Raw genomic sequence first — 16,016 nt, forward strand, 5'->3', positions numbered from 1 at the left:
TGGTATTAGATCATTTTTATTTTTGTTGTTCTGTTCGTTTTTTTTTATTTGCAACCCATCGCGAGGCGCCTCACGCGCATGCTCACGCGAGCGAACGCTGGTGGCGCGCGGCGAAGCATGGACGGAACGCGCGGAGTGATAACTTTTCTTGCCCGATCTTCTAGCGTAGCTTCCACAGCGTTGAGAGGAGATTCTTGATGATGGGAAGGAAAGGTTGGGGTAAAGTGCAGCGCAGTAACTGTCGCTCAGCAGAGGACACCTCAACCGCGCTGCACAGGGGGTAGGGAATGAAAGTAGGGGGAGAGAAAGAGCACCAGAAACAGCAGCACGCCGCGGGAATGGGATGGAGCTAAAGGCGGTCGGCGAGGCCGACAGCCTCGGCGAATGTCAGGAGCGCACGTAGAAGTGTCCTGTGTCGTGAAGGGCAGCCCGGGGGGTGCAGGAGTTCAGTCACGGTGTCGCACGGCAGGCCGTGCCCCCGGTAAACACGGACAAGGGACGCGTTGACAGCTATGTACGGAATGGAGTATAGTGAGAGAGAGCGTTCGCGATCGTTGAGCGAGATCTGCCCTTGTTTGCCTTCGTGCGCGTCACGCTATGCTTGTTGATTTAAGTTGTAAGTGAACCTTTACTGCAATTCATAGGGCCGTCAAACTACGAAGCTTTGTGTAGTTGTCTAATGCTTTGCTATCAGTGCTGCGCCATTTGAGCGAAAGAGCAACTTTATTTTTTACTTATCTATCTGAGAAAAATATCAAGACATATTTTCGACAGATTCCTTCCTTCTCCTACAGAATGCCTCAAAATGTCCTGGAAATGCAAAATAAATCGACAGCAGCCTACTGTGTAGAAGGTTCATCAGATTTCGCTAGAGGACGCGAGTGCCTGCACGCCAACGCAATTGTAGGAATGTAAAGATAGTGCTTGGCGCCGCGTGCATTTAACAATAGTAATCTAGCCACGCAGCATATATAGAATAAGACATTTCACACTGGGGCCAGGGCCTGAATGTCGTTCAGAGTCAGTGGAGGGGTGGAGGCGCTATTTAGAGACCAGTACGAGTTCCCCAAACTCTGTAGGACTGCCTACAGTGAGTGATTCATTTTTTTAGCTATTTCTGAAGAACCAACTTTTAGAAAACAACAAATCACTAATGCAAGTCCGGTAGCGTGCACATTAACTTGTGACAATATGGAATCGTTGCAAGCTCAATGCGTGCCTTGAGATACAGCAATGAAATAGCACATGTAACACCTCGTTTGTCAACAAACCTGTTTTTTTTTTCGATTGCGCTCGTCAGCGTAGGTGGGCAAAAAATTATTACGACGCATAGAAATAATAAATTCAAGGCAAATCCATGGAACTACGTTATAACCTATAGGCTTTTACCAAGCAGAGGCACAGAGATACTCCAGTTCGTCTACTGTTTTCGCGACTATGTGAAAATGCCTGAATAACGAAAATCAAACGCTTGTAGAACAGAATATCGTTCGCTTGTAGTTTTTCATCAATCGAAAGAACCTGTCGTACACCACAGAGCGTCACAAGTGCTGTGATTCCCCGGCACAGCCATCGCGCCGTATAATCCGAGCTAATCTGCCTCATTGTTTCTTGACACCTCGAAAATGCGGGTGGTTGCGAAGTGTCCCGTGGTCGGTCTTCCACTGCAAGCGCACATTGTCGCCAAAGCCAAGGAATACACGCACAACACTCCAAAACGCCCACAACAAGCTTGAGTGGCTAAGTCAGAGGAGCTGAGCAACCGTCAGTTATCGCCTTCTAAGACGAAACCGACAAACTCGTGTGAGGAAAACAAGCTGCTATATCTCGGAACATGTAGCTAGGAAGCGTGGCTACTGTGACTATAGCGCATAGAAGGCGAGAAAAAAATAAAAATAAAAAAAAGATAAATGTGATCCGCGCAACCGTAGCGAACCATATCCATATTTTATCTACACAGTTCGCGCATGAGCTGTCGATAATAGTTGCTTCAAATGTGGTCAAAACAACGTGCAGTGGGCCACAATTTGCGTACGATTCTAGAGGAAAGGACTCGCAAGTCTAAAAGGTAAGTCTAAACGTCCTATTCTTTGCAGGCGCTTCCTATGTTGAGTGGCACTTTAACTTAGGCGGCATGCTATACCGGCGCAACCGCCAACGGAGCCGTGCTGAATTAGGGGTAGCTCGTGTGTTGCAATTACGCCTAAAATGCACGGGGAAACTACAAAAGAACTTCGCTAAGTAAGGTATTTTTTTGTTGGCGAAGTAAGCAATTCCGTGATCGCTAGCCGTTAATTTAACTATATTCGCTGCTACTAGTCAAAAAGCCATGATGGCTCCTCAAGTATACCGCACAGTTACATTACAGCTATGGTGCAGCAAGTTAACGATTACATGGAGACACACACCGTGGCTGTGATTAGAGACTTTGGTGTTGCGTTGAAGCACAGGGTCGGGGAATCAAATCCCGATCATGGTGGCCGCACTTCGATTGGGGCGAAATGCCATAATGCCTGTGTGCCGTGCATTGGGCACACGTTAAAGAACCCCGAGTGGCCGAAATTAACCCAGAGTTCCCTACTACGCCGTGCTTTATAGTCAGTTCATTGTTCTGGCATGTAAAACACCCGAATTTAATTTCCTTTGCGGGAGAGCGTATGGCTCGTGAACTGGGACAGTGTAATTTCGTACACTTATGCATAGCTTGCATTGACGTCATCATGGCCGCCATCTTAGAGCCCTAGCATGGCGAAAAGAGATGCGAACAAGAAACGTGACAGCATGATTACACCACAGGTTCGTGTTGTTGCGCCGAATGGCAAAGCGACAACAGTGATAGGACGGTGACAGTCAGTATAAAGAAGCAAAACACTGTGCGCCTGATAATATACGATGCACTGACGTCATCGTAGCCGCCATGTTCGGGTACTAGCGTGGTGAGAGCTGAGTCCGTCACGTCACATGAAAACTATCTGCACTGAACTTGATCGAAGTGTAGATGCTTGGTTTTTAGCGCGAACACTCGAGTATCCGGAAATGCTATGCCTCGCTCAATGATTTTGCCAGTGCGACGTTGAGAAAAATGCGCATGAAGCTTTCGCTGTTTGTAAAATAACCTGAAACGCTGCGCGTTATGCTTTTCAAAGCGCTGAAACGGCGTGTGTTTATGAGATTCATGCGACTCCAACGTCTGCTCCTTCGTTGCACTGGCGAGCTCTTCACCTTTTACTGAACTATAGCAATTATGTTTCAATTCCTAAGCGCTGCCTTATCGCTGGCTTGATGTCTTCAAACTAAGCTGATTGATCACTGCGTGCTGTAGTTAAATATGTACTTGACATAGAAATCTTTCGGCCGCCGATCAAATACTAGAAACCAAAAGCTGATAAAAAACGAACCATAATAGACAAGCCATGCCAGTTCTCTTTCCACAGTAGCTTGTTTCGTTGAGTATATTTATCTTGTCACAACTTTTGCATAAGCATACAGGGATCACCTGTCCAGAAGGCCGAAACACTTTTAATTCGGTAAATACTGCACGTTTTGTCTTCTTAGCAACAATAAAGAGATGAGAAAAACGAGCAGGTTGAATGCCCGCAGAGTTACCCGACATTTGTGGCTCTAGTAGCACAGCACTCACGGCAATATGAAATCGCTTCGACAGGAGAAAGCTTTGCGGGGCAATATTTTGTACCGAAAGCACTACTCGTAAACCTGGCTTTTGGTGGATTTCTTCTAAGTGTTTTTTGTGATATCATTATCTGAACAGCCAATGTGATAACGTTTGCGTCTTCTGCCCTTCAAGCACCGCATTCGTGGCAAGTTTGGCGTCAGGAACGATGAGCATATTTTGCTGGCTCTTGGTGGTCGGCGCCGCAGCAACTAGTGAGTATTGTTACTCGCCCTCAATAGATGCGATCGTATTACTGTTGCCATAATGAGAGCCTGAAGGGCGCAAACTAATGCACAATCCATGTATAGCGAAGCCACTATACATTGCTTGGGCTTTAGTTTGAGCCCTTCAGGCTTTCAACAAAGTGTACCAACTCTCCTAGCAACCAGTTCTGCAGGACTGTTGCCATGTCCAGTTTTTGGTGGAAATAAAGGGACGCTTATATAGAGACGCTCTAAGCCGTTACAGATCGCCATCTTTATTAATGCGAAAGCATTATATGTCCCATGAGGCCAAAAAGCTGGCGTCCGCAACGAGTGGTAACAAAAATCACCATCAGTGACGTCATCAATGTCTTGTATGACGTCAGTAGTAATACAAAATTAGAACAACTTTGAGCAAAGTGAATGAAGGTGAAATAAAGTGGATTAAGGCGGATTAATGGGGATTAAGGTTGATTAAGGTTGGTACAAATTAGAGCAAGGTGAATTAAGGTGGATTAAAGTGGATGAAGGCTGGTACAAATTAGAGCAAGGTGGATTAAGGTAGAGTTGGAAAGGACACGTGACAATGTATGACGTCACTTATCATGGACGCAACCAATTAATTAGATAAGTCATAACGCTTTCGCATTCAAATCACGTAAGTATACTTAGGTGACTCAATTTCTCGTTTAAAATTTCTCTAGATCGGTCTGATGTCATTTGGTATTATTCCCCAGTTCGTACAGCAGAACCAGATTGGCACTGCCTCGCTTGTACGCCACAGTGGCCTCAAACCGGTGTCACGCTGGCAGTTTCGATGGTGACGGATACCAATCAGGATCCCATTAGGGGACCGCGACTGGCTCTTTTGCGCAAGCTCGCGGAAGGGAGCCAATCGGGATCGAAAGTGCCTATGTAACACCAGCATAACGCCAGCTAGATGACGTAGTAAAATATACTGCAGCCACGTGGTTAATCTCAGTGTCGTTTGCTGTGGGGCCTATTTAGCTTTTTACACGTCACTGCACTGTGATGTTTTCTTATGTACCATTACGATTCGGCACAGTCTACATGGTATTAAGCTATTTACGGCTAGTCGAATGTTTGGGGAGGTCGCTAACATAAAAGAAAGAACATGAGCCGAAGGATAAAGAAAGAATAAGTAGCAGGCGTGTTACTCAGACGTCTGATTTATTGCCTTTCATGACCAGGACGTATGTGAGATAACGAGAAAAACGGAAGCAATAGGTCAATTATACCGTGAGGTCAAATCAATGCCCAATTATATTGCACTGTTTGCGTCGCTCCAGACTTTCGTAGCTCTTGTTTTTGGCTTTGCCGGAGGGGCCACACTTGGTACGACGTTCTGTAGGTTTGCTTGAGGGCACATCCGTCCGGATGAAACATTGCATAAAATGACTATGGGTTGCCGCACCGAAGCCAACATGTTGGAAATGAGAGGGAACGTTCAAGCTACTCTTTCACGACAGTTTAAATGGGTCAGTTAAGTAACAGTCCTAGATACATCCACTATTAAAGCTCTTCCGGTGCACTTCATGTGTCGTTGTGACCCCAGTCGGGCACTCAAGGTAAAAAAAAATGCCACGTTGACGTTTTTTTTTTTTCTTCGGTCAGACACGTATTCCCCACTGTCGACCTCCCTCTACGTGAATACTGAGTGTTGATCCAAAGCGCTCTACATTTCGTCTTCGTTCCTTTCATGTTGCTAGTGTCGCCAATGCTATGACGAAATCCCAGTCGGCACAAAGGTCGTATAGATCTGAGCGAGTGATGAAACGTCTTTATTAAAAAAATAAATGGATAAATAGAAAACAGAATGAGAAAATAAATGTAGTCCGGTAATTTTTCTTCTCACTAGATGGCCTATCCCGTTCATCAGGCTCTGGCTGGCGAGCGGGTACTTGGTTGTTTCGACTTCGTAAGAAATCGGAGTGTGGCTTATGCCTTCTTTTATTTATTTATTTTTACATACTGCAGCGCAATAAGCGCTATAGCAGGAGTGGATTAACAGGGGTAAATTATACAATACGATACAACGATGAGGGTGATGTGCTAGGACCATTCATCCTGGATGGCAGATACAAAACTTTGGGGGGGGGGGGGCGTGAGCGAACAGACCCAGATGGGAAATAAGGAACCACGGTCATACTTGCTTCTTAACCCATTTCGAAAAAGTGCCGAATCTTATACAGATGTACAATGTTCACGAAGCCAGTTAGATAACACTCTTTACTTGTAACCTTCTTCTCCAGTTGGATGGGGTACGTTCTACATGAAAATAAGAGCTGGCATGTTAGTTACTGGAAAAGCACCGAAGTTTCACTTGAAGTAAGCACATCCTTGTATTCTGTCTCAGTGTAAATGAATAGATATTGTGGCCACAATTCTTCAAGTCACGCAAATGGTGGACAATTTCTCGTGAGTGTCTTTTTTTGAATGTCAGAACTAGGTGGACTGGCAACACCTATATCGCACAGAGCTTGCATTATCTCAAGCAACGAAATTATGACTCCGTTTTCTTGCACAAAAAAAAAAGGGTACATATTGCCTTTTATCGGTTCACCAGCCGCTCTCGCAGAAAATTTGTTGCCGTGCCGATAGACTGGCAGACGTTCTCAACATTTGCCAGTGGGCTTTAATCTGCATTGTCCGTACACTGCATATGCCGCTTACCATGCATGACGCAGCCGTGGCCGTGGGCCCACCTCCGGCATCCCTCAACGAACAAGTGGACGCCGTTCTCCAGAAGGGCGAGCTGTGCAAGGTCATCGACAACGACGAGTGCGAAGGGTCCCTGCAGAACTTCGGCATGTGGAATGACGATGAGTGGTTTCGGCCCGACTTCTACGATGGATGCGTCGTGGGTGTGCGCCAGGGTATCCGGCGGACCGGAGACTGCGCATTCAACACCAGCGTGGCCACTTGCGAATTATGCTTCGCCAATCTCACGCTGCGCTACCGCTGGGTCGTGGTAAGGAAGGATCCGGAGCGGCAGCGGGAAGAGCAGTTCCACGGCACGCGACCAATCGTAGAAGCGGGAGACCTGATGGCCACGTTGGCTGAAGGAACGGGACTGCTGCTGCTGCGGAAGGATATCGGTGAGTTTTTTTATACGCGTTTCCAAGAGTCTCACTTCCTGCTGCGGTGCGCTTAAAAACGTGCCACCACACGTGCTTATCCCAATCGGATCGTCGGAGGTGTCATAGGCGAAATTTAATTAATTCTGTGGCTTTACGTGTCAGATTACGATCTGATATGGACACACTGTAGGGGGGGAGGGGGTACCTTGGATTAATTTTGACCACCTAGTGTTGTTTAACGTGCAGCCAATGCTCAGTAGGCGGGCGTCTTTGTATTTCGCCACCATCGAAGTGTTGCAGCCATGGCCGGGATTCAGTACCACGCCCTTGGGCTTAGCAGCGCGATGCCAAAGCCACTAAGGCTTTGGCATCGTATTCTGGTTGTGAGCACACACATGCACTTGGAACAGACTGGCCGATACGATGACATCAAGGTTGGCAGCTACTAGCGGCAGGCTTTGAGGCCACCCCTTTAATAAAAACGATTTTTCTTACTTTTAGCTCATTTCTCTTGTGCAGACGTATCGATATAATTGGAATGCACTGTAGTTCAAGGCACTGTTTATTTTATTTCTTACGCACTGCCGAAAGAATGCAGCAAGCATTACAGCTGCGATTAGAAGGCGGCTTTGCAATGTCTGCAATACGTTCATGCCTCAAAGCCCTTGGGAGTAGCTGGTTTCCGAAATAAAGTTGACATAATGTCACGCTATTGAACGTGCGTTCCACATACCGCGGTTACTGCCGAGCCACTGCAGCATAATGGGGGCAGCGACAGTGCAAACGATAAACCAACACAATTAGTGCATGCCAATAAGTGCATAGCGTGCGCCGACACTCTCCTGAAGAAACTGCGTTGTGTGAGAACTCTGTACAGCTGGCCAATATCGCACCCACTTCCTGAATCATTCTTTATGACTACCACAGGGGCTCAGTTATTTTCCTTCGCGGAGCAATTTTGCTATGCCACCTCACTGTATAGGTATTAGTAAGTCTGATCATTTCTTATGGCTGTGACGAGGCTGTGGGACATTTCTTCCGCAAATACTCCGATTCTTTGACAACTGAGGTTTTCAGCGAGAGAGAGAGGGGGAGAGAGAGATAGAAATTTATTTACAGAAAGGCAGAGAGGTCGGCCTGAGCTATAACTTGCTCTGGCCTGCTACTCTACACGGGGAAAAGGGACGGGGAGGGAAAGGGCTCATGAATGATTATGATGGTATAAGGAAGAGATGCGTATATACAAATTCAGAGTTGTAGCATCTCTAAAGCCATGCGTCCAGCCCAGTGGCTTGGAGAAAAGCTATACATTCCACCCTAAACGCAATGGCTGGCTTACTGCTCACAATGCAAGGCACATGAGACTCTAGTCTCGACTGCTATCTGTACTAAAGGCAGCTAAAACCATACTGCATGCCCTAAATAAAGACACTATAATTGCACCCGCCGCTGTGGCTTAGTGGCTATGGAGTATCAAATCCCCGCCACGTTTCGAGGGGGGCGAAATGCAAAAACGCCCGTGCACCATGGATTCGGGTCACGTTAAAGGTCCCATGGTGGTCATGTTTAGTCCGGCGTGCCTACGGCGTGCCTCATAATGAAATCGCGGTTTTGACATGTAAAACTCGGAAATTCAATTCAGTTCAAAGGTACTAGTGCAGCCGCCTTCCAACTCCCTGGACTGCTCTAGTTTGTGGCAGTAGATAACATTCAGACTGCTTTCCTTTTCCTCTTTATACGGTAGCACTGCAAGGAACAAACTGGTCAACGTCGCTGCTCCACCTTAGTTTTTTTTTTTTTTTTTTTGTCTCTCGACGCCCTATTCAACTATTCGCATTACTCTCTCACAGATTTCAGCGCCATAAGATGGACACTTCTCGGACGCAAGGACTTCAGTTGTCATGACTACGCAATTATATTATACCCTACCAGACAAGGATCAGTCAGGCACAAATATGTTCGTCGAAGTAAGCATTCTTAAATGCTGAAATTTTGATAACCGAATGTCTTCTTATGTTTTCTGCCCACAGTAGGCGGCCACTTCCGAGCTACAGCAATCGAGACGGGCATCATCGAATTCGACAGCTTGGTATTCGACAACTCCACCATCATCTGGCACGCAGACACGGTCGACACGAACGACGAGGACTTTCAGGGCCATCTCCGGAATTCACTCGCCGAACGACTTAATGAATACGTCAGTGGTATGGCTTTCCTCGCCGCCTTCAACGAAGCTCTTGAGAATGTGCAGAAGACTGGGAATTTTAGAAAATAAATAAAGGAATTTTACTTGTATTAGTTGTGTTGTAATTTGTTCACCGCGTGCCTTAAGGGGCCCCTCACCAGGTCTGGCCATTCTGAGCTGACAAGCGCAGAGCACACAATGCGCGCTAACTATCGTGTCTGCAAAGTATTACATGGCTACGCGCCGCGGAAAGGGCTGAAATGTCAGACCGGACGCCGTTTTTCCTTCTCCTCGTGGCCGCCGCGCTCCAAGCCGGACAGTGATGTAATCGCATCCCTGCGCCTACATAGTCGTGTCCGCAGTGTGACCTCGCTCGTAGTGACACGTGACTTCAAGAAATATTGAAGGCAACATCTGTTAGTTGTGTGATCTGCTGCTTGAATTGAAGCATTGAAGTTTAGAGCAACAATAAAACAAACAAACGGAATGTCTGCGTGTTTTTTTTTGTTTTACTTCGCACCGAAACAAGAGAGATGTACTTCTGCTTCGTCTGCTTGTTCGCACGGTCGTGCCGTCACGTGCGCAGGCACCGAAACAGCCATTTTCTACCGAGTTTCTGCGCGTGATCATGCTTTGCTATCCGCTTGTTCTGCCTCAGTATTCTCGTAGCACTGAATTATACCACTAATCAGGTTTCCTTGTGCACAGCGCACAAAATCTTGAGCTGCGCGAACGAGACAACAGCTCGCGCGCGACGCCGTCAGCAGAAGTGCGTAGCGCCGGAAAGCAAAAAAGCGAGGAGAAAAGGAAATGAAGGCGGTGCCTGTGTCGTATGCGTCACGCGAGTTCTGGTATGGGAGAACGCAGGGAAGGAATTTCGCTTGCGAAGGCTAGAGGGGGCGGGTGGAGAGAGCGTCTCGCTTAGCAGTGGAGCCCGCCTGCTGAAATCATACATTCGCGGCACTGAAATATTTCTATCGGCTATTAATGAGCCGATCTGAAAAGTTTTTGCGGCAGAACGCTCCCTAGAGGACACATGCCTTCCAGCGTACGTCCAAAATTTGTTATGGGGCCTGGTGAGGGGCCTTTTAAGTGTCGTTGGTTGCAAATTCGTCAATTGGGGACGACTATAATGTCGTGGCTGGTGGTGAATCTACATTGCCATAAAAGTTTATTGAGCTCGTAAATTCAACATTTCAAACATAGGCACAACAACCTTTCCTGCTCTTTCAATCAAGCGTATTGAAGCTTTGACGTGACTGATGGACAGCAGGTGCCAAGCTGGTATAACGTCGCGGAGCAGTTATTTCGCCAGCAAAATCAAGTGGAGCACCACGTGACCTAGGTCTCAAGTAGGAATGCGCCGCCTTTCTGCTTGTTTTATGTTAGCCGCGGAAGCGTCATTCAGGTGAGGGTGAAAGAAAAGTGACCAACCCTTCCCCTACCGGAAAATGGGGATAAACGAAGCTTATCCAGCGTGCACCTGACCTTCATCACGGTTAAATAACCCACAGGTAATGGTGCCGGACTGATTCGGCCTCCCGCTCCCTCAGCTCGGTTTCTTCTCGCTGCTGTCGGATTGCTTGGCTCGGGCGGCTCTAACGACTGGATCGGCGTGCCGACGGCGGGCCTTTTCACGGGCAAGTTCTTGCCGCCGCTCGTCGAACGCTGCCGATTCCTCGGGGGAACGCACAACACGTGGCCGCCCCATTCGTTTTCTGAGACTGAACGAAAACGAAGCCGGCGCAGCGCGCGCGATACTCTTTCCTACCGTTTCTCTCGGTGGCGGAAGCGACACAGCTCTGATTGGTTGCGCGCGTGGCGTGATCGCGCGCCTATGCAGCTGGAATCCTTGCTAATGACTCACGCTCCGGCGCTGGCGCAGCTGTCAATTCATCCAACCGCCCTGTCCCGCAGCTGCTCTGCTCTGGGAGCAACTGTTTTTTTTTTTTGCCTGATCACGACAACGCCAATTATGATCCAATACAAGCTTCGCTTGAAAAAATGGAGCAAAACTCGTCTCACGATGACTGCCCACGGTGATGCGACTAGCATTCGAGCAATGTATTGACATACAGTATTCCTGAAGTCAAGCTTATTTGCCGTGTGCAATGGTCGTTCTGAGACTTTCATTACTTCGGCTATGCCACAGCCGATGACACAGCCGGAGCCGGAGCCACGTCAAGTGATACAGCTGCGCACCGCTATAGAGTGGAAAGCGTGGGTTCCTGACAAATTGCCCCAAGACTGACAAGTGGTTATGATGCTCCGGCCTCTGATGAATACTCTTAGAATGCTCTTCAATAATCTGCACACTTCGTCAGCGCGTGGTGCAATACAAGTGCTGGATGCTCTCAATTCAGCATTTGCAAGTCCTGAGTAGGAATCATGGCTCACACGCAGCATTCTATTTGCACTGAAGTGAAAAAGGCTGGGTTCTTCTTTGACAACATACTACCACGTACTGCAACGTACTGCTGAAGACCGGTGGCTCCTTGGTCTTCACAGGTGTCTTCACAGGTGACTTCAACGTGCATTGCCTGCTACGAGGAAGCACTAAGATTAGCTTCATACAGCCGAATGATGACCGTTTAATATATCAGCGGTGGGCTTGCTTGGACTTGACTGATTTCACGACGCTTTGCTGCATGCACACACACTGTTCCCTCTTAACCGCTTTCCTCTTTCTGTTCCTTCTTTCCTTTGCCCCCAGTGTGGGGTAACAAACCGGGCGCTCGTCTGGTTGACCTCCCTGCCTTTCCTCTCTTTGCTATATATATATCACCTGCGGCTGCGAGGAGACGATTGAGCACCTCCTTTGTGGCTGTACCCGTTACAGAGCGCCAAGAAAAGTGTTCGTGACCGCGCTCGAAAAACTGGACAATCGCCTCTTTACAGAGGAAAAAGCTCTAGGACACTGGTCCAGACGGGCTTCGGCACTCATGACCTTAAAGGCTTTGCTGAAGTTTTTAAGGACGTGCGAATTGTGCGACCACCTTTGGATGTTGTAGCGCGTAGTATCGCGTTACTGTGTGAATTTTCTGGTTTCCATTTCTTCCTATTCTTCTTTCTCCTTTTATTCCCTTTACCCCTTTCCCCAGCACAGGGTAGCCAGCCAGTGCTTACACTGGGTAACTTCCCTGTCTTTCCTCCCCCTTGTCTCCTCCTCCTCTTCCGATAGCGTCCCGCTTTGCTATGGCACTCGTTTGTCAAGGTCGCGCATGAGCATGGCGGCATGACGACGACTGTATGAGGCCGTTGACGACGATGAAATGGCATCGACGAAACGACTAAGGAGGTATAACGATGACGGCATGATGACAATGAAATGTCGATTTTAATCGATGACAAGGGTTTATCGATGACAGTGTGATGACGGTCACAAGAGGACAGTGAGATGAGAGTGTGATGATATGGCGTGACGATGGCTGCATGAAGACAACCGGATGACGAAGTTGGAATGGCACTACCACAACTGCATGAGGCCGAAGGTATGACAACTGATGTATGATAGCGACTGTCTGCTGACGACGCAATGGTGATGATGGCATGACCACGGTGGCATAATCCCGATTGAACGACGACAGTATGATTATGATATGTGACGAACAAGGAGTGAAGTCAGTGGATCGACGAAGGCGATGACCACTACGTTATAGCAATAAGATGACTTTACTGAAGTGGTTATGATGGTAAAACGACAACGCCAATAGTGATATGACGACGTCTGTGCGTCGATGATGGCTTTACGACGACGGCGTGATGAAAGTCGGATGGCTATGTTATAAGGATGACAATGGAACGACTCCGATGGCATCGCGACGACGGTGTGACAACGAACGCATGACGACTGTCTGACGACGATGGCGTGACGACGCCAGCATGACGAGAGCCGTAGGTCAAAGTTGGAATGACAACAATGCAACGACCACAATGACATCGCGCCACAAGCAAATACCCAGTGGCCCAAGCTTTGAGACACCTTGAGTCACTGGTTCGCTGTAGAAGGCGTGATGATGATGGCATGACGAGTCAGATGACGAAGCTGGATTACGACTTTAGACCAACAATGAACGCCTCACGACCATTAGCCCATATAGTGGCCAAAGTTGATGGCTTTGGCCATCAGCTTTGGCCACTATAGGCTGCCGGATTCTCGGCAAGCAGTTACTGCTTGCGCTCGGCTGCAAGAGCCTGTTCTTTTGCCCGGGCTGCAGCATCGGCACGGCGTAGACGAGCTCATTCCCGGTTCTGTTTGCGGCGTTGCTGATCGAAAGCTGCCTGCCCCTAAGGAGTGCGTATGACGCGTGGCCTACCCATTTCGGAGCCGCAGAGAAACTGCTGCGCGCGCTCTCGGCTGCGACGGAGAGCAACGACGTCACCACTGGCGCAGCTAATCCAACACCACCTCCATAGCAGAAGGCCTTTTCACTCCGATCCGTGATGTCATGTTACCTGGTTCGACTGCCATAGAATATAATGGGATGGTCCCGAGTGAATAACAGTGATTTTGACGTCCCTACTTTGGCCATGCGAGCCTTGTCAATGGAAATTTCGGGCCAGGTAGTTTGACGTCATCGGAGTAATCAGGCCTTGTGCTATTAAGTGGTGTTGGCTAATCGCGTGCCTCTCTTTCCCTGTCTTCTTTTTTGCGAATGCACATAGGGTGGTGCCGTAGTTTGCGGCGTACAGGCGACCGACGTACGGACGGACGGACGGACGAATTGGCTAGCCATAAAGAGCTTCTCTGTAAACAACATGAACCATTCCTCTATGTGAAGGTGGATGAGCAGCGAGGCTGTTTAGCATACGAAACAGATGTGACATATAATTTTGAACATAGGTACGAACTCATTTACCGTGATTTTTATATACATTCGTGTGGACGACGGGACCGCCGCCCCGAGGAGCCGGAGGAAACTACAAATGTGTGACATTTCGACGGGACCGCCACCACGGGAGAGCGGAAGGAAAGGAGATACGCGCAAGCGTTTGTAACGCCGACAAAGAGAGGATGGTGCGAACGTAGACATGGTCGACACGGGTCAAAGTGTAGTATCAGTTCTTATCAGCTTAATATCCTTAATATCCGAAACGGGTTGTATTTGGAACCAAGATAAACTTATTTTTGCAAGTTGGCGGAGTGCTTGAAGCCTGCTTCACCTCCACCGCAGGTCGGCCCGGTATTGCACTATCTTCAAGATCCGCCCATGGTTTTTTGGTCTACGGACATCGATCCGCTGGAAACTAGCCATATGTAGCTTCGCTGTAAAAGATGGCTGTACGGTCGTCATCCAGGTGTCGAAACAATGTCCTCATTAGGTTGTGGAGGATTCCATCAACGAGCTCCTCCAGAGTCGCTGGTATACGTGTACTAGATATGTGACTGTGGCACAAGAGCCCGCTGCACAGCTGCCGGGATAATCCCACAGAACCTGGAGATTATCTGGGAAGCCGCCGCACGTCAAGCAGGTGGGAAACAAGTCCTTATTTTGTATGCAATGTGGAATGCGAAGGGACGGGGTTTACCGACCAGAAGAAATCAAAGCGCAGTACTTTTAATGCGGTAGATGTCGCCGCTAATACCACTTCACACACCCTGCAGGGGGCCCCTCGCAAACAGGCACGACAGTGTCTTTTACGAAAATAGATTGTCGCGCTAATTCACTTCTGCAAAACTAGATCTGTTTGAACCAGGACAAAACAACCCACGTACGAGCGCAGACAGCGTTGTGCGTTCGTATGTCATTTCCCTTCGTCTGGTTCCGAAGCATCACGAGTCTGCTGTACTCATTATTTAACCCCAAGGCAGGCAGGCTGCCACTTGCCTATTTCAAATTTCGCAGTATAATCCGTGTATATGCGAAGATGTAACACGCTCGTTCAAGCCCTGTGATATATTGCACGGCTGAGTGGCCCACGTTTCTGTAAGAGCTAGCATATATCTGATTTGGATGGCATGAAATCGGCCTTCAGATATTCTGCGTATGCCGAGAGGCTGTGCGCGTTTAAATTGAAGACGGAAACGGCCCCGTTAGTTGTGGAAGGCTCGCCAACCGCACGCAGCGTCTGATCATGAATTCATGGCCGTGAAAACAGCAAGAACCAACGTTCTCGCTCGATTAGTGGCTGCCTTCAAGTGACCTCACCCGCACTAACAAGACTACGGTGGCGCCCTCTTCCGAGAAAACCAGGGGCAGTAGCACGCAGTGCGCTTTCTGGCCCCAGAGACGAAGTAGTACAGCAGGCGACAAGGTAAGCCAGTCCATCTCATTCAATACATGTGCTCGTTGTGGCAACAGATCTCCAGGCGTAAGTGATGTGAAACGAGTCGTTTGCACTGCAGCTAAGCGATAAGCGTATAGCAAGAAACGTTCGCTGAACAGTGAATGCTTGTTCACGAAGCACGCTAGGTGCAGACTACGTACGTGCGGTGTTCGTTGCTGCAAGCGAAAAAAAGTTGTAACAATTGCTCCAGATGTACTTTCATGCCAACACATTTTACCCACCATGAAGAGAATTGGTTTCGAGGATGTTCTCTCGCCGTGACATAAAGCCCAATGGCGTCTGCGACGCGCGCCGCAAGATTGCTGTAACAGGCTAAGACGTACGATCAATTACAATGTTAACAATATCATGCGAACGACGGCCATTCAACGCCACTTAACGGCAAGGAGTGACGTCAACGGGGATAATTATGTGCAAGCGCACAATGCAGGCTCGAATTAGGGAGCCTTCTACTGCGTGGTTCACTTCAGGAGGGCACACAAGCCCTGCTAGAGCCCTGCTGGGTCCTGCTTACAAAACACGGTGTGAAACCAAACACGTGAACGAGCAAGTTGTGAGATATCTGC

At 48.3% G+C, this 16,016-nt stretch overlaps 1 protein-coding gene and 1 non-coding gene across 2 annotated transcripts; both read left to right on the plus strand.

Moving 5' to 3' along the window:
- The first annotated feature begins 1,507 nt into the window (after window positions 1–1,507).
- LOC129387665 (uncharacterized) lies at window positions 1,508–9,270 on the plus strand. Its single transcript, XM_055077023.2, has 4 exons — window positions 1,508–2,068; window positions 3,806–3,885; window positions 6,585–6,995; window positions 9,008–9,270. The coding sequence occupies exons 1-4, from the start codon at window positions 1,995–1,997 to the stop codon at window positions 9,250–9,252; spliced, it is 810 nt and encodes a 269-aa protein (XP_054932998.1). The 5' UTR covers window positions 1,508–1,994; the 3' UTR covers window positions 9,253–9,270.
- Window positions 9,271–14,193: 4,923 nt separating this feature from the next.
- LOC126542111 (U2 spliceosomal RNA) lies at window positions 14,194–14,379 on the plus strand. The gene has a single exon (XR_007601760.1). It is a non-coding gene; the product is annotated as a U2 spliceosomal RNA (small nuclear RNA).
- The last annotated feature ends 1,637 nt before the right edge of the window (window positions 14,380–16,016 follow it).

This window comes from Dermacentor andersoni, chromosome 2 (assembly GCF_023375885.2).
Source record: "Dermacentor andersoni chromosome 2, qqDerAnde1_hic_scaffold, whole genome shotgun sequence".
Classification (NCBI taxonomy): Eukaryota; Metazoa; Arthropoda; class Arachnida; order Ixodida; family Ixodidae; genus Dermacentor; species Dermacentor andersoni.

Excerpts from the sequence above, each read along its gene's own strand:
- LOC129387665 (XM_055077023.2), top strand. The coding sequence starts at position 1,995 with ATGTGGTCAAAACAACGTGCAGTGGGCCACAATTTGCGTACGATTCTA. Across the intron at positions 3,886-6,584 it reads GGTCGGCGCCGCAGCAACTA|CCGTGGCCGTGGGCCCACCT; the intron begins GTGAGTATTGTT and ends TGCATGACGCAG. Across the intron at positions 6,996-9,007 it reads GCTGCTGCGGAAGGATATCG|TAGGCGGCCACTTCCGAGCT; the intron begins GTGAGTTTTTTT and ends TTCTGCCCACAG.